Source organism: Schistocerca nitens, chromosome 5 (genome assembly GCF_023898315.1).
Source record: "Schistocerca nitens isolate TAMUIC-IGC-003100 chromosome 5, iqSchNite1.1, whole genome shotgun sequence".
NCBI classification, from domain to species: domain Eukaryota; kingdom Metazoa; phylum Arthropoda; class Insecta; order Orthoptera; family Acrididae; genus Schistocerca; species Schistocerca nitens.
The window spans coordinates 686,816,246-686,842,539 of NC_064618.1; the positions used below are offsets into that span (position 1 = coordinate 686,816,246).

At 39.1% G+C, this 26,294-nt stretch overlaps 1 protein-coding gene across 1 annotated transcript in view; it reads left to right on the top strand.

The window, feature by feature from the left end:
• Nucleotides 1-26,294, top strand: part of LOC126260657 (centromere-associated protein E-like) — a 577,712-nt gene that overhangs the window by 437,557 nt on the left and 113,861 nt on the right. Inside the window, exons 15-18 of the mRNA XM_049957993.1 lie at nt 3,956-4,096; nt 12,754-12,813; nt 16,361-16,459; nt 16,541-16,651. Of these exons, the coding sequence (XP_049813950.1) occupies nt 3,956-4,096; nt 12,754-12,813; nt 16,361-16,459; nt 16,541-16,651 (411 nt within the window). The remainder of the gene's footprint in view (nt 1-3,955; nt 4,097-12,753; nt 12,814-16,360; nt 16,460-16,540; nt 16,652-26,294) is intronic.

Consider the following 26,294-nt stretch of genomic DNA (forward strand, 5'->3'; position numbering starts at 1 on the left):
GTTTTTAGCAAAATTATGAATAAATTTTTTTTCAGAATTGAAATTTTGTGTGTATTGGTACTGTTCAATTAAAGCAGATTTAGCTGCATATTCATTAATGAACCTGATTGTTATCTGACACAGTCTTATAGAATGTTGAATTTGTAGAAATTTTTGTCTTTTCCGTAGAACTGCACTTTCCATAAAGGATATTAATTGGAAAGAAAAGAAATTATCTACTGCCAGAGAGATGGCACTAAGCACGGCCATATAAACATAGAGTATAACAGATTCCTACCTTTTTTCACAGAAATCAGCATTCTCGGCACATCTTATTTGTAGGCAGAATTTAATTTTAATTTGCTCCTTCAATCTTTTTCTTACTCCCAATGTCACAGACATGTAACAAATAAAAGTTTCCTTAGTTTTTTGTAACAATAAAATGAAACATTTATCTCAATTTTTTTTATCTCAGCAATTGAAAGGTCTGTTCATATTTCACTCAGCACCATCCTTTAAACAGTCACAATTGAATAGTGGTATATGTGGGCGGGCAAATAATGGAAACTGATTGATAATTGCTGCTTGAATAATTGAAAAAAATTGATTGGAAGGAATAGCTGAAAGAAATTGGAAGTTAATTTATAAATATGTGTACATATCTTGAACCAATATCAAAAGACCTTCAGTGTCAATACATCTAAAGATCAATATTCATAAACCAAGTTACATACTGTTTCACATTAATTCCATTGTGCATAGTCCTTATTTTAACAATCCTGATGCACAATTGCTCCTCCGCTGCTCATGCAAATTCCTCTTGTCTACTCCAAAACTCTTGATGCAGTATCTCAATGGTGGGCAAAATAATGTGCAGACGGGTATGGTTGTTGCGAATGCATGAGTAAACTTTGCTTTCCTAATAACTTTTTTTTAACACTTTTTAATGTATGGTTGAAATAAATATTTTTAACAATACTGGTACGATATATCTAATCATATGTCTGTCTGCTACCACTTATAGAAACAAACAGGTGAAGATATGGGAATTAATAAGTTGAAAATCATATTTCTTTTTCCTTTTTTCCATGCAGAAGTATCAAAACACTATCCTTGCCACAAAACAACTCATTAATTTGTCTTTGTCACAGTCTATAAGTAATTCAGTTTATATATAACTTACATGTATAAAAAGAAAAGAACGAAAAAATAATATGGTTCAATATATTTGTAACAGTATAAAATCTTTTACAAAATTAAGAATGGTGTAATATCTCATACAGAATATTATAAAATGTAATTATAACTTTCATTATATCTTATTTTGGTAAACTTTAAATGTTATATAAATAATAATTTGAGATTACAATATTGTTTGTAAGGAGTATTTAGACGTTATTGTGTAATGTGGTAGATTATAGGAATGATACATAGAAAAGTATACAACAGATTTGACATTATGTCAGAAATGTACCAATGTTCATGCATCTTAGTTTACAATAAAATATGTGACAAAAACCTGTGGACCTTAAGAATTGCTTTCATAACATAAGGTATTAAAGAATTAATTTCATGACATATGATGCTAAATAATCCAAGACATAACATATGTACTTTTACTGTTTAAGACTCTTCACAGTGACTGTTGGTTCCTATACAACTAATCTCAGGAATATATTCCAGTATATACCCCTTAAATATTCATTGTATTTGTCAATAATGTAATTTCACATAGTTTGTGTAACACATATGGATTACCAAAATATGATTTACCGGAAGTTATAATATTATGCTATCTACTGTTCTCAGTGTGCAGTTCTCTTATATAATGATTTTACATTTTATGATTTTCTGTATGAAATATTACATCATTTTTAATTTTGTAAAACACTGTATACTGTTACGTAGCAGATTTTAATGATATATATGCACTTGTATGCATATTACTTTATATATGAAAATATTTTAGAGTAAAGTATATTGCTACCAGGTGTCAGACTTTAGCACTTTGCAAGCTGTATGCCAATCTTCCTCCAACTGTCAATTGGGCTGTGTTGTCTAACATGGAACTGTCTAGATCAGCAACTTGTAACAATTGATGTACATTTTATCTCTCTAATTGCCATGGAATGTATGGACTTTACTGTGAGGTATGTCAGTTACAAAAACACCTTGTATTATTTTATTTATAATGGGATATTTTTCTACATAGACACCTGTTTTTTGTCTTACAGTAACGTCTATATTGATTATGAAAAATGTACTACATACAATGGTCATTGTGGATGCTACTGCTTGTACTGATGTGGTATGTAATTCCTTTTCTTCCTTCTCTGTTATCCTATATTACATATTCAAGTCAAATATTTACCTGTAGCTGACATTTCATATACTTCCAGATTTGAACACAGCAATTCAAATTTGCTGAAACTAGTTATCACTGTACAAGCAATTGTGATTTAGGCAAATAAAGTGTCCTTATAAGCAGACTTCAACATTTACAAACTATATTTGGTTTTACAAAACCTGTACTTGTGAGAATGCCACCTACATAAGTTTTTGTAAGTCACATACTAGTTGCAATTTTCTTAGTCAGCTCTGGATATTGTTTAGGAAGATAATTTTTCAACTTATTATCCTCTTTTTTTTTCTTTTCTTTTTTTTTTTTTTTGAAACAAACACCATCTTACTATTCTGGTATGAATAGAAAACATTTCTCTATATGTATTGTCATTTTTCTCACACTCTGTGCATGGATTGATCCCCAGTATTTATATGTGACTGGTCATTGATCAATGTATGTATCAATATGAATTTGTGAGAACTGTTTCATGTTGGCTGTGTTTTCAAAATACAGGGCATGTCTGGGAAGTAAGTACCATTAAGGTGTGAGATCAAGGCTGTACGATGACTGATCTAACTACTCACAATCAAATTGTTGAATAAGGTTTTGAGTGACACCAACAGAATGGGGATGTATTTTGTCATGAAACAACTCCGTGCCTTAACTGAGCATTCTGTGCCTTCTGTTTTGAATTGCATGTCAAAGTTTTCTCATTGTTTCACAATATCGTACCACATTGATGGTTACACCTCTGGGAAGGAATTTAACAAATAGAATGCCATGTCTGTCCCAGAACACAGTGTACACAATTATTTGAGCACACAGTTATTTGTGCTGACAACATTGTGTTGATTTTTTTTGTTTTTTGGAGATCATGCTTGCCCCCACTCAGTCACTATTGTTTTGACTCTGGAGTGACATGAAATCCCAAGTTTCATCACTGGTCACAACTCTGTTTAAGATTTCAACTCCCTCATTACCGTATTTGGTAAGAAATGTCAAAGCATTGCCGTGTCATCTATTTTGTGGACATACATAAGCATTTTCAGAACCCAACAGGAACACAGTTTGCAAAAATTTTAGCAATTTGTGACAATCTCATACAAAACAGTTTTTGAAATTTGTGGAAATCCAGCAGGAAATATCCTTATTGTGAACTGTCAGTTGTCACAAATTTTCTCTTCACTTTCTCAATCAATCCATCATTGACAACAGAAGACCACCCACTCCATGCTTCTTCACGTAAATTGGTTTATCCATCATTGAATTGTCTCACCTACTTTCTCACCATTCCATTAGTCACTACATTTTCACCGTAGATCTGTACAGGTTGATGATGTATTTAAGCTGGTGTAACATTCTTTGCAATCAAAAAGCATATAGCAGAATGCACTTCACAGTTGGTGGGCTCAGAGATTCTCTTAAACATTTTGAACAACCACTAACTAATGTAAACACAGTGCAGTGTGGCCATAATGGCATTTGTGGGAAGACAGTGAATCAGAAAGAATAGGGCGAATGTGCAGATCAGAGACTCTGTCTGGGTCATGGTAGAATGAAATGGTACTTTCTTTCTGGGCATACCTTGTTTGTTAATAGAAATTATTTTAAACTACCAATGTTCATTTTGAGGTGGTGATAAAAGCAAATACAGTGAAGAATCTGAAGGAATCAAATCTCAGCCTCCACTATCAAAACGACATACTACAACAGGAATTGTGTCTTCTGGGATTTTTTTTATCTGAGTTCTTTATTGAGCTCAGTATGACAAAGGTATCTCATATCCAGTGAAATATTTTGCATGGAGTGATAATTAGAATTAAGTTCAATTGAATGTGTGAAGGTAACCACTATCACAGCCTAAATGTACTCTGTTCCGAAAACAAAACCATACGCTTAGAAGTAATGATCAAAATCAGTTCTAACTTTATGTATGGGACATAAGACATTGACACAAGCAAATGATTAAAAGTCACAGGTAATGATTATTTTAGTAAAGATTGTTTGTGCCTTGAACAGAAAGCTGTTGGGTTGACTCTACATTGAGTTGGAACATGATTTTTCTGGGCATGAAAATTTGCATTTTTTGTTGGTACCTGATGCTATTTCTAACTACATTTTATGTGATTAAACAGTGGAAAGTCCAGGACAGGATAACAACAATATTATGGAGAGAATTAGGTTGCTACTTGCCATATAGAGGAAATGTTGAGTCACAAGTAGGTGCAACAAAAAGTCTGCTATATATTTAAGGTTTTGGCCAAAATGCCTTCTTCCAAAATAGAAAAAATACACACAACTCACATGTGTCCACTGTCACTGGCCATGTGTTTGGACACAGCAGCCAGAGAAAGTGGCAATGCATATGTGTGTGTTTTCTACTTCAGAAGAAGGCCTTTTGGCTTAAAGCTTAAATGTGTGGCAATCCTTTCATTGTGAGTAGCAATCTATCCTTTTCATGTAATTGTTTTTATGTAACTAAGCCATTAGGTGCTGGGTACTATGAAGGTTGCTGCAAATAGTATTTCCGGTGCTCCTATATGCACTCTGCTGATGAGAAACTAGGAAGTATGGTAGAATGTGGAAACATTTTGTGACATCTGAGTGCATACATGTACACACTATACTGTTGACGTAGTGCTACTAGAAACCCTGCTATGTGAGACATAAAATATATCTGCAGTATATACAGTGCCCACTACTGAGCACTCAGTCATTTTGTGCCACTAGTACTGTTAGGGAGTAACTGTGGAAACTGCTCAATGGTCACTCTGACTAATATACCAGAAGTTTGACACCCTATCATGAGTTGATCACCATGAGATATACAGTATGGCATCATTTGAAGTAATGGTCTGAAATAATACATTCAGTTGTGACAGCTGTCTTTAATGTGAATTCAGTTTGTATCTGGACACTTGCTGTAGTTGTGTATGTGCACATCCAGAGGTCTCCTGTCTTCTGAAATCATCTTTATTTTCTTTGCAACAACACTCAACCACAATATTGTAGTGAAGGCTTGGGAGACCATTATACAACAGAGGCTACATTGAGAAGTGATGTAAGGGCTGATAACAGCTCAGCACAATATGCTAGACCTAGTATCTTGTATTGCTTCTAGAAGTTTAGGATTTAATGTCCTGTTGATGTGACTGCCATTACAGATGAAACGCATTCTTGTTTGGACAAGGATGCATGGATTGCATCTATGCCCTTTTGAAAGTAATTGTCCTGACATTCAGCTTTGAATGGTTGGACAATAATTTGAAACCTACTACTCTGGAATGTGTGCTCAGTGTCTTAACTGCTATGCTGCCTCACTTAGTGTCCTACTTTCAAAATCAAAACATGATGTCACAAGGTTTATAGCCCTCATAAAACTCCTAACTGAGACTGTACATTATATGTAAAGCTTGCTCTATAGTTGTAATAATGTATGGAGTACAGCAAAGATGCGAGCTAATCAGCTGCCTTGAACTGCTATGAGATGAAGTGTATTTCATCTATGGCTGAATGCTGATGGGCCCAAAGGCTCAGAGCATGCCTCATCAGCTGATTGCTTCTGGCAAGGTGACAGGTATGAGTAAATGTAGTTGCTGGGACAAGGCTAGAAATAGGGAAAATCCCTAAACCTGGAATTTGGACAGCTCTTGCAAGAAATGGCGGAGATTCACACAATCTTAAATATGGCTAAGTTACAGCTCTTTAAGATTTGACAGTAACTCACTTTAAATATTAATGCAAATATGAAAACATTTACATTCTCATAAAAATGCACATCAAATCTCACAACAATATTTCAATATCTTTAAAACTATAGAAGTTAATATTCCACAGTGAATAAACATTTACACAATGAGCCTCTGAATTAACAACTTTTAATTGCTTCATGCAATTTCAACAAATGACATCACAGATTATAGCATTGCACTGTAGCTATCGTCACTGAAAGATACATATCTATATCTTCTTTATTTATCGATTTATCATGTCTCCTATATCTTTTTTATTACCCAAATGTTTGCCACAACATTGTATTCTCCACATTTGCACAGCTAATGAATAGAGTATGAATACCTCACATATTGTCATACTTGTGTTTTTATTTAATGAACAGTTTACTATTTTGCCAGTAACATTATTTAAGTGCTGATTGCAAGTGCTATTAAAAAGCTGTGCTAGTTTAAAAGTGGTCAACCACATGTATTAGCGGACACCATGATTGAAAAGATCATCGAAAGATACTTCTGTGAAGAAGGCATTAAATAACTGTTTAAATAGTATTTAGTAATAATCTGTAGTTATTTAATGTGAGTGCATTTGTGCAAGAATACTGGCTCATTTGTTTTTTGAACCGACTGTTACTTATGATTATTGTAAATGATCTGAGTGTGAATTATTACTTCTATTTATTGTAAATGATCTGCGTGTAACCAAATGTTTAAGACATTTCTTTTTTTAAATGTTGTTTTAATATATTAGTTTAGTCTGGGAAGTGGTCAACCTGAATCAAATCATGTCTATAGAGCTTAAGGACAATGTATTTTTGGTGGGGATGGCTTTCAGCCAATGGTAAAGCAGATAGTAGTGGGACTATGGGAGTCAAATGGAGACTGGATCTTCTTGAGTGAAGAGCTAAAGGGAGCAATTCTGGACATGTGGTGTCAAGTTCTGGAAGAAAGCAGACCCTTCTAGACTGACATGAGTGACTCAGTCATATAGGTGATCTTTTCTGGGTGGTGAACAGCCGCTATAATACTCTGAACTTTTGAAGGGACTTTATATTTTGAGAGGACTGAATGTGCCCCATAGTGGGATTCTAACTTTTGCCTCTTGATTTATGGAACTGAGAATAGACAGAGTATGAACTACTATTGTTTGCACTGCATGTGTTAATTTTCGAATCATCTTGCTGAATGCTGAACTATTTTTAGCTGTTGGATCTTTTGTGTATCATGATCATGAAATGGACTTAGTTTTCAATAGTCTTTGATGACTATTTAGTTTGGGAACTTTGCTCCCACATACTGTAACTTTACTGCATTTGGTAAGGGTATTTTCTGTTCATTTTAACTGAATATTGTAGGACCATTTCCCATTTATTTGAGATGTCCTTTCTTAAATAAAATTTATTCAACGTAATTCTGTCATCTAAATCAATTACAGGCCGTAGAACAGAACCTTTGTTATTAAATTAATCATTTAACCTTTATTTTGTATTTCTGTGTATTTTATTAATTCAGAATTTAAGCCAATGCATAGACTATTTGACTGCAGGATCACAGCTACAGGTTATTATTTGCAGTGAATTAGAATTAGCCATGGGACATGAAAACAGATATATATATATAGCTCTACCCTACATTGGCTACAATGAGCTATTCTTTTTAAACAGGGCTGTGCATAGCCTAAGTACCTCAGGTATGAACAGTATCAGGCAAAGGCGCAACTGGTTTACCCTTATGGGATGCTGTTATTACACAGAGCAGCAGCTGGAAAGAACTGTAAGGTACAGTCACATACCCCACTTATATTATTCCATGCCTGGATTTCCATTACATAAGGCTCATTGTCACTCCTACTCTTCTAGTAATAATATTACTGACTATGACAAATCAGTATCGGGTGTTGCACATTCTGAAGTCATACTTGATGCCTTGCATTGCAGGTCTTCCAGGAGTGCTATTCCAACAGAGCAGTGCACAGCTGTATATAATGAAATATTATAAGAATGCCTCCACAATGTTATCCTTATTTTGTAGGCTGCCAACATTTCTGCTCACAATGCAAGATAAAATCTATGAGCCTGTGTCATACCCATCTGCTGTGGCATCACAGTATAAAGAAATTTAAAATCTGATTGCAGTAAATATGGATGTTCACAGCATTTGGCCATCATCCATAACTTGTTTGCATAGTACCTGTCCAGAATATATTCTGTATCCAGAAAGATGTAGTCCAGGAGACTATGAAACCTTCATTTTATTTGTAAATATTTATGACAGCTCCTTCCAGGTGTGCTTCTCTTAATTATTTTAATTGTTTCATTTTTACAGTGAATGTGGTTTTCTATTCAGTACTTTCTCTCATACTAACAGTCACAATAATTAGTTTGTATTTATGCTTTTATTACCAATGAAGCTACTAATATAAAATCATTGTTCAACCATTCACACAAAAGCTGATGAAAAATCAGACAATGGGAAGTCAAGGATGGGCTGTAACAATGTTATGAAAATGATAGTTGCTACTCACCTTATAGCAGATACTCACCCTATAGCAGAGACGCTGAGCTGCAGATAGGCATAACAAAAATATTGTCACAAAATGAGCTTTTGGCCAACAAGGCCTTTGTCGAAAAAAGATGACACACACACACACACACACACACACACGCACACACACACACACACACACACACACACACACACACACACACACACACACCGCCCACACATGCTATCACACAAGTGCAGCAACACACACATGACCACAGTTTCTGGCAACTGAAGCCAGACTATGAGCAATAGTGCGTGATGGGAGAGACAACCAGGTGGTGGTAAGGAGGAGGCTGTGGTGAGGAGGGGGAGGGAGAGCAGGATAGGGATGGGGAACAGTGAAGTGCTGCTAGTGGGAGCACGTGGGGATGAGGTGGAGAGAGGGTAGGGCAGCTAGGTGCAGTTGAAAGGTTAGGCAGTGGACTGGGGAGAGAGGAGGGTTAGTGAAAAAGGAGAGAAGTGTATTGACTGAGTGCTTTGGTGGAATAGAGGGCTGTGTAGTGCTGGAGTGGGAACAGGGAAGGGGCTGAATGGTAAGGACAATGACTAATGAATGTTGATGCCAAGGGGGTTGTGGGAATGTAGGATATATTGCAGGGGGAGAGATCCCACCTGCACAATTGAGAAAAGCTAGTGAGAAAAATCCAGATGGCACAGGATGTGAAGTAGTCATTGAAATGAAGAATGTCATGGTGGGCGGCGTGCTCAGCGACAGGGTGGTCCAGCTGTTTCTCTGCTGACAGCTTGTTGGTTGTCATGGCCACAAAGAATGCAGCATGGTGGTTGCAACTTAGGTTTTAGATGAAATGATTAGTTTCACAGGCAGCCCTGCCTTTGGTGATAGGTGATGCTTGTGACCAGACTGGAGTAGGTGGTGGTAGGAGGATGTTCAGACAGGTCTTGCATCTAGGTCTATTACAGGGATATGAGCTGTGAGGCAAGGGGCTGCGAGCAGGGACTAAGTAGGATGGATGGGGATATTGTGTAGGTTCAGTGGAAGGCGGAAGGGGTAGTGGAGAGGATATTTATAATTTAAGGGCATGACGAGAGGTAGTTGAAACCTTCGCAGAGAATGTAATTCAGTTGCTCCAGTCCTTGGTGTCCTGAGTCATGAGGTGAATGCTCCTCTGTGGCCAGACAGTGTGACTTGGGAGGTGGTGGGTGACTGGAAGATAAGGCGTGGAAGATACATTTCTGTACAAGGCTGGGAGGATACATATAGTCTGTTAAGGGCTCAGTGAGAGCCTTGGTATATTTCTAGAGCGAATGCTCATCACTACGGATGTGATGGCAGTGGGTGGCTAAGTTGTATAGAAGTGATTTCTTGGTATGGAATGGGTAGCAGCTGTCAATGTGGATGTATTGCTGGTGGTAGGGGGGTTTGATTTGGACAGAGCCATCTTTGAGGTGGAGGTCAACATTGGGGAAGGTGACTTATTGGGTTGAGTAGGACCAGGTGAAGCAAATGGGGAGAAGCTGTTGAGGTTCTGGAGGAATGTAATAGGGTGTCCTCACCCTCAATCCAGATCTTAAAGATTTCATCAGTAAATCTGAACTAGGTGAAAGATTTGGGATTCTGGGTGTTTAGGAAGGATTCCTCTAGATGGGCCATGAATATGTTGGCATAGGATAGTGCCATGCAAGTGCCCATAGCTGTACCTCTGGTTTGTTTGTAGGTAATACCTTCAAAGGAGAAGGAATTGTGAGTGAGGATCTATATTTACACATGGTGACTAGGAAGGAGATATGGTTCGTCAGCTATAAGAGGATGTGGGGGAAGGCGGGATTAGGAAGTGACCAGGGTGCAGAGTTGTTTGAGGTGGCGTTATGCATGTTGCTCTAGTTCCTGGAAGGCAAGAGTTTCAGTGTGTGTGATGGGATCCAGGAATTTGGGATTGCATGGTAGGAGAATTTCATGGATGGAGAGGAGGTATTGCAAAGAGGTTTGGGCCTGATTGGTAAGGTTTTGCAGGACTATGCTGGTGAGGGCTAAAGACTGGTGAAATCTGAACAGATGGAGGTCGTTGTAGAAGGAAGTTTGGCAGCTGGAGATGGATAATTTGGTGGTAAGGCCATTTGGGGGGCTTCCATGAGTCAAGTAAAAATGCAAGACCAGTATGTGGGACTGGGTTCTGGCCAGGGATAAGGAAACTTTTCTGTATTGATGCAGATGGAAGGATTAAGTATCCAAGGACGGTGGAAAAAAAACTAAAAAAATGGTAAATAACATTGAATTATGCCCAAAAACGTTCGCAAAAATACACCCAAATATGTGGGAAAAGTCATGAAATGGATGCTCAGCAACAAGTTGTTTCTTGGCCACAGTTTGTGAATGGCTATTCATGTGGACAGTCAGCTTGTGGATTGTCATGCCCACTTATAGTGCAGCAGAGTGGTTGCAGCTTAGTTTGTAGATCTCATGACTGGTTTCACAGGTAGCCCTGCCTTTGATGGGGTAGGTGACATTTGTGACTGGACTGGAGTAGATGGTGGTTGGATGGAACTGATGAAATTTTATTTTGGGAAATCACACCCTTTTGTACATTTTAGTAAAGGAAGTATTGTGTTATTAAATGGATTGGTAATAATAAAATACATCTACCATGAAATTATTTAATTTTGATAAAGTTTAATTTTGAGTGCTCTTTTCCTTTTCTTCTTCTTCTTCTTCTAAAATGACTGACACAGATAATTGTCTATTTTAGTTGTTCTATTAATAATTTACTATTATTTTTCTCTCCTCCTCTTCATCAGTGATCATATTTTGTATTGATATATCTGAGATTTGTAGTAGCTTTCAATAGGATATTGTGTAGTTTCTCATTTCGCACATTGAAATATATAGATTTTTTCCATTTTTGAGTCTTGAACTTGTTTGTTAATTTTTGGTGATATTTTTTTCATTTTGTGTAGTTGACTCTAGGTATAATAATCTAATAATCTATAATATATTGAATATAGTATCATACTAAATTTTCTGTGATATTTTTATCATGATGTATAATTAACTCTGTGTGTGAGAGACTGAAATAATTAATCTTTCCTGCTTAGTAACTTTGACGCCTGTTAACTTGATACTTTTTTGTGGCACATTAAAGTGAATAAAGGATACCAGTAATATTTACGATGTAATACAAGTGCTCATTTACCATTTGCTGAAACAGGAAGAACACAGACAAAATTATCACACAAAATTATCAGACACAGTAATTAAACAGTTCTAGAAGTACTACATGCTGTACTAAAATTCTGAGTCAATGTGGCTACTCTTGGAAACAAATATAGATCATTGTTGATAGAAGTTATGTGTTTTATTAGTGTATACTTTTAACTAAATAACTTTTATACATATAAATCTAGATTTTACTGTACTAAAGAAAACCATTAAATGTGAGATCCAACAATATTTTTAAAATTGTTTGTCTGTTGACCCTGTTTGTTTCACAAAGTAAGTTGATGGTGTGGTTAAGGCACTGTGCCTTTATTTTCCCGTGACAGGATTGAAATTCCCATCCAGCCATTTTGATTTAGGCTTACTGTTATTTCCATAAATCATATAAAGTGAACACTATGAAGATTCTTTCCCAAGACTGTTGTTTTTTTATTCATCTTTGTTAAATCCCATCTCATGCTCAGTATGTAATGACTTTGTCACTGATATGTGTGAGCACTATGGATTCTGCCAAAAAAAATTTGTTTGAGAAAGCTATAAAATTTGCAACGGGACAAAATGACTGGCAGTATATGCCTTCAGGAGATGAAATTCTAAATACTACCAATATACAAATATATAAAATAGCTTTGCTAGTTTTTGGACAGGATGGGAAAGGCTAGAGCAGAGGGCTGATTAGTCAGACCCCAGTATGAGAGGGATCCAATCTCATAACAATTGCTCTCTTTGTAATGTTACAGTTTTCACTCTAGATTCTTTTTGATCTGAGTCTGTCATATCCCCCACAGTCTCTGCATTGTTTGACAACATACAGACAATGTTATTTTTAATTTTGGAGGAAACAATTCTTTATGGTAGCTGTAAGAGGAGGGACTACAAATGTGACATCATTTTCCAACAGTATGTATTACACAGAAGAAATTGTTTTTTAGTGTCCATAAATTCCCTATCTGATGTTAATGGCACATCATTTTTTTCAGGAGGAGTTCAAGCAGGAAAATAAGAAACTAGAACAAACCATAGAAAAACTAGAAAGAAAGGTATATGTGTTTTTAATAGTGTAATATCATCTTTAATTTTTCTCAGTTCTTATAGCTGTTAACTGTAAACCTGTGTAAGGTTGTAAGTTACAGATTTCTCGTTCAGTCGAAATTTGTCCCTTTTACTAACAAATAATTTTTTTAGAAAGAAATACCATTTTGGTTTCAGTAATTTTCTTCTTTTTCTGCATTAACTGTAGTTCTTCACAATGTCTCTCAGTATTTTTATGAGGTTGTCACTGATTGTAATACAAGGGGCTAGTTTGTATCTTGTGTTTACTTTTCACTTTTTTCAGTTCCCATACACACTAAAAGACACAAAAATGATTTTTCCATATAGACTACCTCCTTCTGTAGTGGCTGGAGTGAAGTTATGTACTGGTACTTTGGTTCAAAGTTATTCAGCAGTCTCCCACCTAACATAAACAAGAAATTGGGAATTATAACCGATTCAAAAGAACATTGAAAACATGCCTCATTAGGTATTTCTTCTACAAATAATATGATTACCTAAATTCAGATACTGAAAATTCCTGTTAGCTGCATGGCAAGTAACAATGGTCATTGTAAAGCAGCTTGACAAGTACTAGTTTATTGTAATGAAGTCTCAGTTGCTACGAATATAGGTAACAGTTTTCTTTGAAAAATAATACCTTCGTTGCCTTATAAGGCTATGCCGTGTCACTGCAAACACTATCCCCTATTTTGTGCTGTCCTCCTCATTTCTTGAAAATGTTGACACTTTGTTACTTCCAATATATCTTTATTTTCTTTCTTGGCTTTCCCTTGTTATTCTTTCCCATAAGTATTTCCTTCCAATACTTTTTGAAACTTACTCATCTGCATAAATATTCAAAATGTTTTGTTTTTCTGTGTTAGATTGTTGCTATGAAGTTTCTCTGCTCATTAATCTCTTTCAAATTATCTTCATTGATTTTTCTTCCTGTTCATCAGGTTTTTATCAGTTTTATGCAAAGCTGCATTTCAATCATTTCTAAGAACTTTCATATCTATATACAAACACAATCTGGATGAATTTCTTGACAAATTATTTTCTTCTGTTCTATACTAAGTGACTTGCTCATTAGTAGTACATTGAAAGCATCTTTAGTGTTGCTGTTCTGTTTGTGATTTTCACGCTGTTTTCTGTAATTAAGGCATTTAATAATATTTTTTATTACTTTCAACCTTGACACCTTCAAACTGCCATTTCATTATTATTTAGTTGTAAAATATGTCATACGAATTGTTGCACATCATAAATGTAAAAAAAAGGTATACAAAAATTGGGAAAGGCAACCACTCATGTATAGCTGATTGATGTGTGTTACATAAAATCATCTACCAGTCTTCCTCTGCTTTAAGAGGACACAGGTACCTACACAACCACACAGATACCTTAACACAAACACACACACACTCCAGTTCCTGTGGTTACACTGACTGTTTATGGGCAATAGTTCATGCCAGCTACAGAGCACTTTCCCTGCATCTGTGGTGTGTGGAGAATGCAGTACCAAACAGTTCAGGAAAGAGATAGCAGCAAGAATGTTCAAGTATGAGAAAGAGAGTGCACAAGATGTCGACAAGGAGACTTGATATGCTAGACTGTAGAATTCTTGGGCCTTGGGTTAAAGGGAAGGATTGGGGGATCCATATTGTACTAAATCATCAGTTGAAATCATTTTATTTTTGATGTGGAGCATTTTCACCAACTGTATGTTGAAATTTACAGTAACTGCATTTTGTGAGTAACCAGTCATGGGTGTAGACAAAACTTTTGTTGCCTTCAAAGAGTAGAATGCTACAAAGTATTTATAACATAACTAGTATACAAAATTCTATAGGCTAAGAGATTCTTGGGATTAGTTGGCAGTAGGAGATAGAGGGTGGGTTTCAAAGATCATTCAAATAGAAATGATTAGTGTTCTGTGGAAGCCTGATTGCAATACAGATGGAGATGGATATCTTGTTGGTTAGTTGGGTGACATTATACGACTTTGGGTGGTGTGGATAGAACTTTGGTGGAGGGGGGGGGGGGGGGGACATATTTTGTTTTAGGGAATAGTGTGAGGTAGATGAAGCCCTACCATGGTACTTGGTTGTGTTTTACAGTGCCTGGGTGGTGAAAGAAGTATTAGTCAGTTACTTGTCCACAGTTGTGACTGATATTTGTAGGTTTCACAGCAAGAGACAGGATGGAAAATCTGTTTCTGGACTAGCTGGTTGGATATTGTCTGTCTCTAGTGGTATTCACAATATTGTTGGTATGTTTTGCTTGGTTCTGCATTGCACTGCAGACGAAGCCTCACTGGTACCAAAGCTAAGTGGGAGGGATGAGGAATGGATGGCAACTCTTAATGGAAGAACTGTCAGTGGTTGGTGCATATGAATAAAGATTTTTGAATAGCCATCTGAGAAATTGAGAGTGGTTGGTGTGTACTTGCATTCATATGGTCAAGGCAATGGTGGTGAAACCTTTGCTGCAGGAAGAAGGATAACATCAGTATAGTTTTAATATGATGAATACATGTTCGTTTCAAGGCCATGATGTTGAACTCACTATGAAGGAATTCGGGTAAGGAATTTGAAATCAGATTGGAGGGGAGAAATTCCTAGAAGGTTGCAAGGAGTGGGTGGGTGGAAAGGGATATAGCATCATGGTTGGTGGGAGGTTAGAACAGGTTAGAACTGTTTTTGGATAAGATTATACATGTATCTTTAACTGTCTGAAGGCAATAGGGTGGACTGCATACAAACACTTCCATTGAAAGAAACGGGCAAAGGAAGTTAGGTCATTTACTGGTCTATCATTCTTGTACCTGGGTGGGTTCTGAAGCTGAAGCATGTTGACAAGAATGAGGCTTCTGCGAGAGTCAGTTTTATTTAAGTACTGATTAACAACAGTACTGGGAGTCTAGGTATGGTGTTCAGAAACAGTGGATGTTATGGAGGTTGAAAGAAGTTATGTGGTATATGGAGGCAGAGTGGGTGTGCAAGGGCACTGTAAGGGAACTCAATGTAAATGAGGGGATCTTTGTTGCATAAACATTTGCTCAGGCATATAAAAGAAATAAATATCTGACATTGTCTTCTCTGATGCTGATGGACAGCAGAGGTAGTTAATTGTTCTGAGTTTGGTTGGTATCATTATGTAGGATCTGCATGAGCAATCACCTATCAACAGCCACTGTCATTGCGGTACAGATGGTAGTATGTGAGTGTCTATTTGTTTGTATGTATTATATTGTTTATTTATGCTTAAAAGTGACCTGTTTCTATGCACCAAATAGCAGTCTTTTAGCAGCATTTCATATCTCTTACCAAAGCTGAGGAGTTAATACAAATATGTGAAGTATGAAATTACAATTAAACCAGTACTGCTGTTAGCATGATTAATTTATTCTTGGCTCATAGTCTGATGTCCCTCTATTTAATAAGCACATACTTTTAGTCATTCATTCCATAGTTTAACAGTTTTCCTGTTCCTCCGTAGTAACTATGAGAGTATGTGAAACATTTTTCAATCTGGTACTTATTGCTCTAGGTCTCTGAAATACAAAACTCGCTTGATGAAACTGAAGAGAAATACCAAAAGGTTGAAGAAAATAACAGGAAGTTTCAGTATGAAGTTAGTCTTATGTCGGTAAGCACTGATTCCCTCTATGCTTTTTTTCTGAGTTAGAGAACTGTTCATTGATAATAATTAATTAATTGTTCATTACAGCAACTGAAGGAAATATCAGACCAGAACAATGTAGTATTGGCAGCTGAGATTAAGAATTTAAATGCACAGATTAACAAACTTCAGAACCAATTACAGAGAAAAGATTCAGAGGTCAGTGAAGTGTCTGCCTTAGAATATTTGCTTAATTTACTTAAAGTTTTATCCAACATTAACTAAAAAATTATATGTTATGTCTTATCTAAAATATACATTCTAAGAGGAATTATCTGAATGGGATGGAAATCAGTAGATGTGATGTAAATGTAGACACAAACAAATGATTACAATTTCAGAAAAATTGCATGATTATTCAAGAGAAAGAGCTTCACAAATTGAGCAGGTCAGTAGCCTGTTGCTCAACCTCTGGTCCTCATGGAAGCAGTTATTTGGCTTGGCATTGATTGACAGAAATGTTGGATGTCCTCCTGAGGGATATTGTGCCAAATTATTTGCAATTGGTGCATTAGGTCATCAAAATCCTTACCATCATGCTGCAAATGTTCTCAATTAGGGAGAGATACAGCAACCTTGTTGGCCAAAGTAGAGTTTGGCAAGTATGAAGACAAACAGTAGAAAATCTTGCTGTGTGTATGCAGGCAGTATCTTGCCGATGATGTAGATGTAGAGATGGTTACGCAGATGGCTGACTGTGTGTGGGGTACACACACAAGTTTTCTAGTTTGAGTGGTTCTCCATGCAGTACAGGTAATGGTAGCTTAGGAAAATCAGAAGTATCAGTGTAAGTTTCAAAGAAATTCCTTCCAAAAGTGGGAGTATTAAAATCATAATGACTAACTACTGAAGCATTTGCAGCAAAGTGCCAGAGCTTGAAGTGCTCCTAAAAAGCACTGAAGCCCACATAATTCTATGCAAATAAAGCTGGTTGAAATCTGAAGTTGGCAGTAGTGAGATCTTTGGTGCAAATGTAATCATTTACTCAAAGGATATGGAAGTGGGAAATGGACATGGCGTAATTGTTCCAGTAGATAAGGCACTCAAATCCACTGAGATAGAAAGCTGCATGTGAGATCGTTTCGGCATGATTCAGTGTCAAGGATGGGCATAAAATTATAGTAGGATACTTCTATTGACCACCAGACTCACCTCCTGATGTAACCAAAACTTTTAGAGAAAACCTCTGTTCACTTGTTTGTAAGTTCTCTAATCATTCTGTAGTCACTGGAGGAAACTTTATGCCACTACACAGTCACTTGGGATAGTTATTGTTTTGTTAGTGGTGGGCATGACAAGACATCCTATGAAACACTATTAAATGCCTTCTCTGCAAACCACCTAGAACAGGTAGTTCAGAACCCCAGCCGGCCGCGGTGGTCTCGCGGTTCTAGGCGCGCAGTCCGGAACCGTGCGACTACTACAGTTCGAATCCTGCCTCGGGCATGGATGTTTGTGATGTCCTTAGGTTAGTTAGGTTTAAGTAGTTCTAAGTTCTAGGGGACTAATGACCACAGCAGTTGAGTCCCATAGTGCTCAGAGCCATTTGAACCATTTCAGAACCCCACTCATGATGAAAATATATTAAATCTAATGGCAACAAACAGATATGACCTCTCTGAGGATTTATACATTGAAACTGGTATCAGTGATCTTGAGGCAGTTATAGGAACAATGAACACCAAAGTACAAAGGGCAACCAAAATGAGTAGAAAGATTTATATGTTTAGAAAACCAGACAAAAAGCAGTAGTGTTATATCACAATAATGAGCTTGAAACTTTAAGCTCAAGACATTGGCATGTAGGAGAACTAGGGCTCAAGTTTGAAAGAATGGTTGACCATGCACTGAAAAGATATGAATCCAGTAGAACAGTTCATAATGGGGAACCCTTCATGGTACATAGTCTATGTAAAAAACTTCTAGAGAAACAGAGACTCCTGCATAATAAGTACAAAACAAAGCATAGAGAGATGCTGAATGAAATGCATTTGAAAATCAACACAGAAATGAACGAAGTCTTCTATGAGTACTGTAACACAATACTGTCAAAAGATCTTTCACAAAACTCAAAGAAATTCTGGTTGTAATTAAATGCTGTTGGTGGAACCAAAGTTACTGTCCATTCACTGATGGACAAAACAGGAGCTGAAACTGATATTAGCAAAGCAAAAGCAGAAATGCTTAGCTCTGTTCTCAAGTGTTTCCTTTCAAAGGAAAACCCTGGAGTATTGCCCTTACTTGATCCCTATACTACTGAAAGGTGAGTAAAGCAGATATTAGCATCAGTGGCATCGAGAAACAGCTGAAATGGTTAAAAGTGAACGAAGTCCCAGGGGAATCTCTATCAGATTATGTGCCAGATTACAGCTGAATTATCCCCTCTTTTAACTATAATCTGTGCTAGACCCCCTCAAGTGAAAACCCATACCTGATAGCTGGAAGAAAGGGAATAAAGCACAGGTCAAACCTTTCTGCAAGAAGTGTAGCAGAAGTGATCCACAAAGCTACTGACCAGTATCGTTGACATCCATTTGTTGTAGAATAATACAGCATGCCCTGAGCTCAATCATAATGAGGTATCTCAAACAGAGATCCCTCCTCCAAGTGAACCAGCATGGATTTTGAAGATACAGACCGTGTCAAACCCAACTTGCACTTCTCTCACATGACATCCCGAAAGCCATCAACCTAAGAATTGGTAGATGCAGTATTTTGCTGTTTATGAAAAGGATTTGACTCAGTAACAAACCTACAGTTTTTATCAAAAATATGATATTATCGCCTATATGAAGAAGTTTATGACTAGATTGAGAAATTCTTGGTAGGGAGCACACAGCATGGTATCTTGGATGGAGAGTAATCAACAGGTGTACCCCAGGGAAGTGTGTTGGTCCCTTGCTGTTCATATTACAAACTTGATGTCCAAGAAGGAATAGATATTATTCAGGGATATGACAGGAACTATCATTCAAAGCAAAAATATCTGTTAGATATGGACTCTACAAAGCATAAATTAAGAGCTATGAGCACTTCTTCATCTTTGATATCATGAACCAAATCTCTTCTACTGCAAGCTCTTTGCTTTCCATATATTGGTACAGGATAGTTTGGACCAAAACAAGAAACAATGGTCTAGTAAGCATGGGCATTAAAATGCCTACCTTAAGAGCTGTGAACACCTGTTCACTAGAAGAGATGAGTTTCACAGTAGTGAGTTTGAACAAGTGCTCACAGCTCTTAAGGTATGTGCTTTGGAACCCACCATTACTGGACATTATTTTCTTGCTTTAGTCCATAATATCACGTCTCAAAGTATGAAAAGCAAAGACATTGCAGTAGAAGAGATTTATTTCAAAGTATTGAAAATGACGAAGTGCTCATAGTTCTTAGGTATGGATTTTAGAGCCCGTGTTTACTAGACTTTTTGCTTTGAATCATCATTTCTCTCATACTCCTGAGAGTTGATCATTCCTCCTGGGACTCCCTATAGTAGTAACCTTGCAGATAATATTAATAGTAACCTCAAACTTTTCACAGATGGTGGTGTGGTCTGTACTGAAGTACAGTGTGGACAAAGTTGCACAACTGTTCAGTAAGACCCTGATAAGATTTCAAAGTGGTGCAAAGACTGCCAACTTGGTTCACACACACACACACACACACACACACACACACACACACACACACACACACATATTCATGTAAATGCAACTCTCACACATGTGACCACCGTCTCTGGCTTACTGTTTTTTTTATTACCTGTCTGCAACTCATCATTTCTACCATATGGTGAGTAACAATATATTCTTTTCATAATATTGTCATTATTCCACCCATAGTATTGTACAAACATGAACACAGTGAGTCATCATTGAAACTGGTGAACTCATACAAATACCTGGGTGTAACAAATACTAGAGACATGAAATAGAATGATCACAAAGGCTCAGTCATGAGTAAAGCAGGTAGAAGGCTTTGGGTTTTTGGTAGAATACTAGGGGAATGCAATTTGTCTACAAAGGAGACTGCTTACAAATTACTCATGTGGTCCATTCTGGTATACTGCTTAAATGTGTGGGACACATACCCAGATTAAAGGGGGATACTGAATGTGTACAGAGAAGTACAGCATGAATGGTCTCATGTTTGTTTGAACCATGGGAGAGTGTCATAGAGATGTTTAAAGAACTGAACTGCTAGGCTCTTGGAAACTGACTGAAACTATCCTGAGAAATTTGATTCTTGAGTTTCTCCCGGCGTATTTGATACTCAAAATATCCACGGGTATGCTGCCGGTTTATAATGTCCAACGGGCACAATATTTCGGTGACCATACATGTCGCCATCATCAGGTGAACTGACAGACTGAGCTCCTGTGAATGTGCCGGCACGGAGATCCGTATGCTATGGCTGCTCAGAGGGAACTGGGTTCGGTTGCGGCGGCGGCCGATTTAAATACCCGCCGCCCGCGGCACGCTCCCTCCGCTGTCCGCGCCCCGCGCCACGGTCACGCGGTGGAACAGATTGCGACGGCGTCTGAGATGACGTTGGTGTGATGGCTCTGTCCGCCATGGTCGTCACAACTATACGTTTGCTCGATTTACTCTTGATTAACCCAATCACTGGTTCCCAAGCCTTGCTAAGATTATAGCCACAGTCACGGTTTATGAGGTCGTCATTGGTGCGAATTTCGATGGCCTCTCTAACAATGCTGTCCCAGTATCTCGACGTCTGTACCAGAATCCTCGTGTGGTCATACTCCATAGCGTGATTTTCCGACAAACAATGTTCAGCGACCGCCGACTTGCTCGGATACAACAGTCGAGTGTGCCTCTGGTGTTCACGGCATCGATCCTCGACGGTACACATTGTCTGACCAATATACGACTTGCCACATTGACACGGAATCTGGTACACGCCGGCCTTCCTCAAACCGAGGTCATCTTTGGCGCTCCCCACCAGTGCACGGGTTTTTTCGGAGGACAAAACACAGTTCCGACCCGGTGTTTCTTCAGAATGCGGGCGATTTTCCCCAAGAGTGCGCCTGTGTATGGAATAAATGCAGTGCCTACCTCAGCAGAGCCTGCTAAATGACGATTCCTACCGGAAGATCAGTGTTGACTGTACAAAGAAGGTGGAGAACAAGACGAGGGCACTTCTCAAGGACGCAGATTTACCGGAGGGTGACGCTAAGAAATTGTTACCCCAAGGTCCGGTACCGCCTAGACTATATGGACTCCCAAAGGTTCACAAAGAGGAGGTACCATTACGCCCCATTGTCAGCAACATCAGGGCACCTACATATTTGTTGGCCAAATACCTGATGGGAATATTAAGTCTTTATGTGGGTAAATGTCCTCATCACATCCGTAATTCTGTGGATTTTGTTAAACGCCTTGATAGCTTCAGGTTGGATGAGTCAGATATCATGGTGAGTTTTGACATCTTTTCCTTGTTTACGAGGGTATCCCTGCAAGAGTCACTAGAATTGATTAGTCAGAAGTTTGACGAGAAGACCAGTGAACTTTTTAGGCATGTCTTGACTTCCACGTATTTTCTTTTTAATGGAGAATACTACGAACAAACGGAGGGAGTCGCCATGGGTAGCCCACTCTCACCGGTGGTAGCGAATTTGTACATGGAGAACTTCGAGGAGGAAGCCATGTCATCATCCATATGGAAACCTACTTGCTTTTTCCGTTACGTGGACGACACGTTCGTCATCTGGCCACATGGTATGGATAAACTCCTTGACTTCCTTACACATCTAAACTCCATACACCCCAACATCAAATTCACTGTGGAGACTGAAACGGAGGGTAAATTACCTTTCCTTGACGTCTTGGTCAAGAGAAGGGCAGACGGCACCCTAGGTCATGGGATGTATCGGAAGACAATGCACACTGATCTGTATTTGCACGCAGACAGCTGCCACCACCCTTCACAGAGGAATGGGGTACTTAAAACTCTAGTACATAGGGCGTGCACTATCTCTGACGCAGAGAGTCTACCCCAGGAATTGGAACATATGAGAACTGTATTTCGAAAAATGGGTACTCAGAGTGACAGATTCAACGTGCTCTCCGCCCAACCACTGCAGCACAACCTGTTGAGATGGATGAAGTCACGAGGGAGGAGGTAGGCACTGCATTTATTCCATACACAGGCGCACTCTCGGGGAAAATCGCCCACATTCTGAAGAAACACTGGGTTGGAACTGTGTTTTGTCCTCCGAATAAAACCTGTGCACTGGTGGGGAGCGCCAAAGATGACCTCGGTTTGAGGAAGGCGGGTGTGTACCAGATTCCGTGTCAATGTGGCAAGTCGTATATTGGTCAGACGATGCGTACCGTCGGGGATCGATGCCGTGAACAACAGAGGCACACTCGACTGACGTATCCGAGCAAGTCGGCGATCGCTGAACATTGTTTGTCAGAAAATCACACTATGGAGTATGACCGCACGAGGATTCTGGTACAGACGTCGAGATACTGGGACAGCATTGTTAGAGAGGCCATCGAAATTCGCACCAATGACGACCTCATAAACCGTGACTGTGGCTATAATCTTAGCAAGGCTTGGGAACCAGCGATTGGGTTAATCAAGAGTAAATCGAGCAAATGTATAGTTGTGACGACCACGGTGGACAGAGCCATCACACTGACGTCATCTCAAATGCCGTCGCAATCTGTTCCACCGCGCGACCGTGGCGCGGGGTGCGGATGGCGGAGGGAGCGCGCCGCGGGCGGAGGGTATTTAAATCGGCTGCCGCCGCGACCAAACCCAGTTCCCTCTGAGCAGCCATCGCGTACGGATCTCCATGCCGGCACGTTCACAGGAGCTCAGTCCGTCAGTTCACCTGATGATGGCGACATGTATGATCACCAAAATATTGTGCCCGTTGGACACTATAAACCGGCAGCACACCCGTGGATATTTTGATTATCCTGAGAAAGTCTACTCAGAGAGGTTCAAGAACCGTCTTTAAGTGATCACTTGAGGAATATACTACAATACAGTACATATTGCTCACTTAGGGATAATGAGGATAAGATTAGATTAATTACAGCAAGCACAGAGGTATTTAAATAATTGTTCTTCCTGTTCTCTGTATGTGAATGACACACAGGAAGTCCTAGTAACAGGTATGGAAACAGGAATGGAAACCAGTAAAGGGAAATCACAAAATGCTTTACTATTGAAAGAATGGAAGTTCAGTGACACAACGTATTAGGTGATACCTTAAGTGTAGCATAGCAGTTGGAACTACAATTACAATAGAAATGAGATAAAAATTGCAGAATACTGTGATGCAGTAGTTGTTTTTCAAAGTTCATTGACATTTAAAAAATAATTTTCAAATGGGGAAAAAAAAATAAAAAGGGAAGAAATGAAGCTAGTAAATGGAAAGGAGACAGTTAATGAAAAAGAAGAAGAATGTAAAATAAATTATTGCAGGCTGACAAAGAGACATGGAAAATGCAGGACTTAAGTAGGTAGAAACAGTACAGGAACTATTAAGATGTGATGGTCCTTACTCAAGCACGTTTGCAGTCAATCACACTGAAGATTGTGGCGCCCGATAAGGTATGGGTGAAATCATTTATGTTACGCATGGGGTAATTTCCATGACAGTGCGAGCATTTAAACGTCTGTAATCACCACACACGTTTGGTGATGAGGTGAATTGGTGAAGACCAATTGTTGTCTGATGGCTGTAGAATGCCTGCCTCCAGAAGATCGTTAATTAAGTGGTAATTATCTTGTGTGTTGTTCTGTCAGTGATGGAAGAGACTGAGAACTGTACATGAGGCTGAGTAATGTTCTGACATGGAGTTTTGGAATGAGTGGGGCGCGATGAGTCATAGCCATTAGTGTGAGTGGGAAAGGGCAGCATGAAAGTCACATGCCTATTATGCAAGCACAGTGTGCACTTGTTTGTAGAGGTCGGCTGTGTGTGCAACACGGAGCAGAGTGGGGCACACAGCAACTGACTGTTGTTAACTTTGCCTTGGGTAACCTGCGCGGATTAGAGAGGCGCTGGCACTGCATGAGGGACAGCGATGGCCACAGAGTTGCTTGGCTGGTGCGCGGGAGAGGATAGAATGTTTATCAACAAGCGGGGTGGCTGCCTGCGTAGTGTGCGTGGTCATGCTGCGCGAGCGACTGTTATTAGAGACACTGTTTGAAACATGAGGCACTGTGCATAGTGGGCGCTTGGGTGGTGCGGAGGTCACTGAATGCGAATAATCACATGCAGTGAATGTTTTTGAACTAACGTGACGAGTGTTCGAACTAATACTTGGCAATGAAGTTTGATCCAGTGAAGGAACTGCGGATTGCAGTTTCAACAGTGAGGTGCAGGCTGCAGCAAGCTCATTGTAAGTGTGAGCAATGCATTGTTTCAGCTTGTTGTTCTCCTGGTGGAGGTGCACCGCTGAGTTATATTCTGAAAGTAGGTTAATGACACAGGTCACAATCTTGCCCATGAGGGCGGAACACTTGCGAACTACACTACTGCACATTAAAATTGCTACACAAAGAAGAAATGCAGATGATAAACAGGTATTCATTGGACAAATATATTATACTTGTACTGACATGTGATTACATTTTCACGTAATTTGGGTGCATAGAGCCTGAGAAATCAGTACCCAGAACAATCACCTCTGGCCGTAATAATGGCCTTGATATGCCTGGGCATTGAGTCAAACAGAGCTTGGATGGCGTGTACAGGTACAGCTGCCCAAGCAGCTTCAACAAGATACCACAGTTCATCAAGAGTAGTGACTGGCATATTGTGATGAACCAGTTGCTCGGCCACCATTGACTAGACATTTTCAGTTGGTGAGAGATCTGGAGAATATGCTGGCCAGGGCAGCAGTCAAACATTTTGTTTATCCAGAAAGGCCTGTACAGGACCTGCAACATGCGGTCATGCATTATCCTGCTGAAATGTAGGGTTTCGCAGGGATCGAATGAAGGATAGAGCCACGGTTCGTAACACCTCTGAAATGTAACGTCCACTATTCAAAGTGCCGTCAACGCAAACAAGAGATGACCGAGACGTGTAACCAGTGGCACCCCATACCATCACAACCAGGTGATACACCAGTATGGCGATGATGAATACATGTGAATACACCGCAATGTCGCCAAACACAGATGCAACCATCATGATGCTGTAAACAGAACCTGGATTCATCTGAAAAAATGATGTTTTGCCATTCGTGCACCCAGGTTTGTCACTGAGTACACCATCACAAGTGCTTCTGTCTGTGATGCAGCATCATGGGTAACCACAGCCATGGTCCCCGAGCTGATAGTCCATGCTGCTGCAAACATTGTCGAACTGTTCGTGCAGATGGCTGTTGACTCAGGGATAGAGACGTGCCTGCATGATCCATTACAGCGATGAGGATAAGATGCCTGTCATCTTGACTGCTAGTGATACGAGGCCATTGGGATCCAGCACGGCATTCCGTATTACCCTCCTGAACCCACCGATTCCATATTCTGCTAACAGGCATTGGATCTCGACCAATGCGAGCAGCAATGTCACGATACGATAAACCGCAATCACGATAGGCTACAATCTGACCTTTATCAAACTCAGAAATGTGATGGTACGCATGGAGGTGGAGATGAAGGTGGCTTCGACGTGTCTTGGAAGGCCTGCGGTCCTGCTGCAGAAAAGTTCATGCTGGGATCCGGCATCACCAGAGCGGAAATGTTACTAGCACACACGTCCGGAACAATGGCTGGTTGTAATGTCTCTGAAGAAGCTCAAAAATACGAC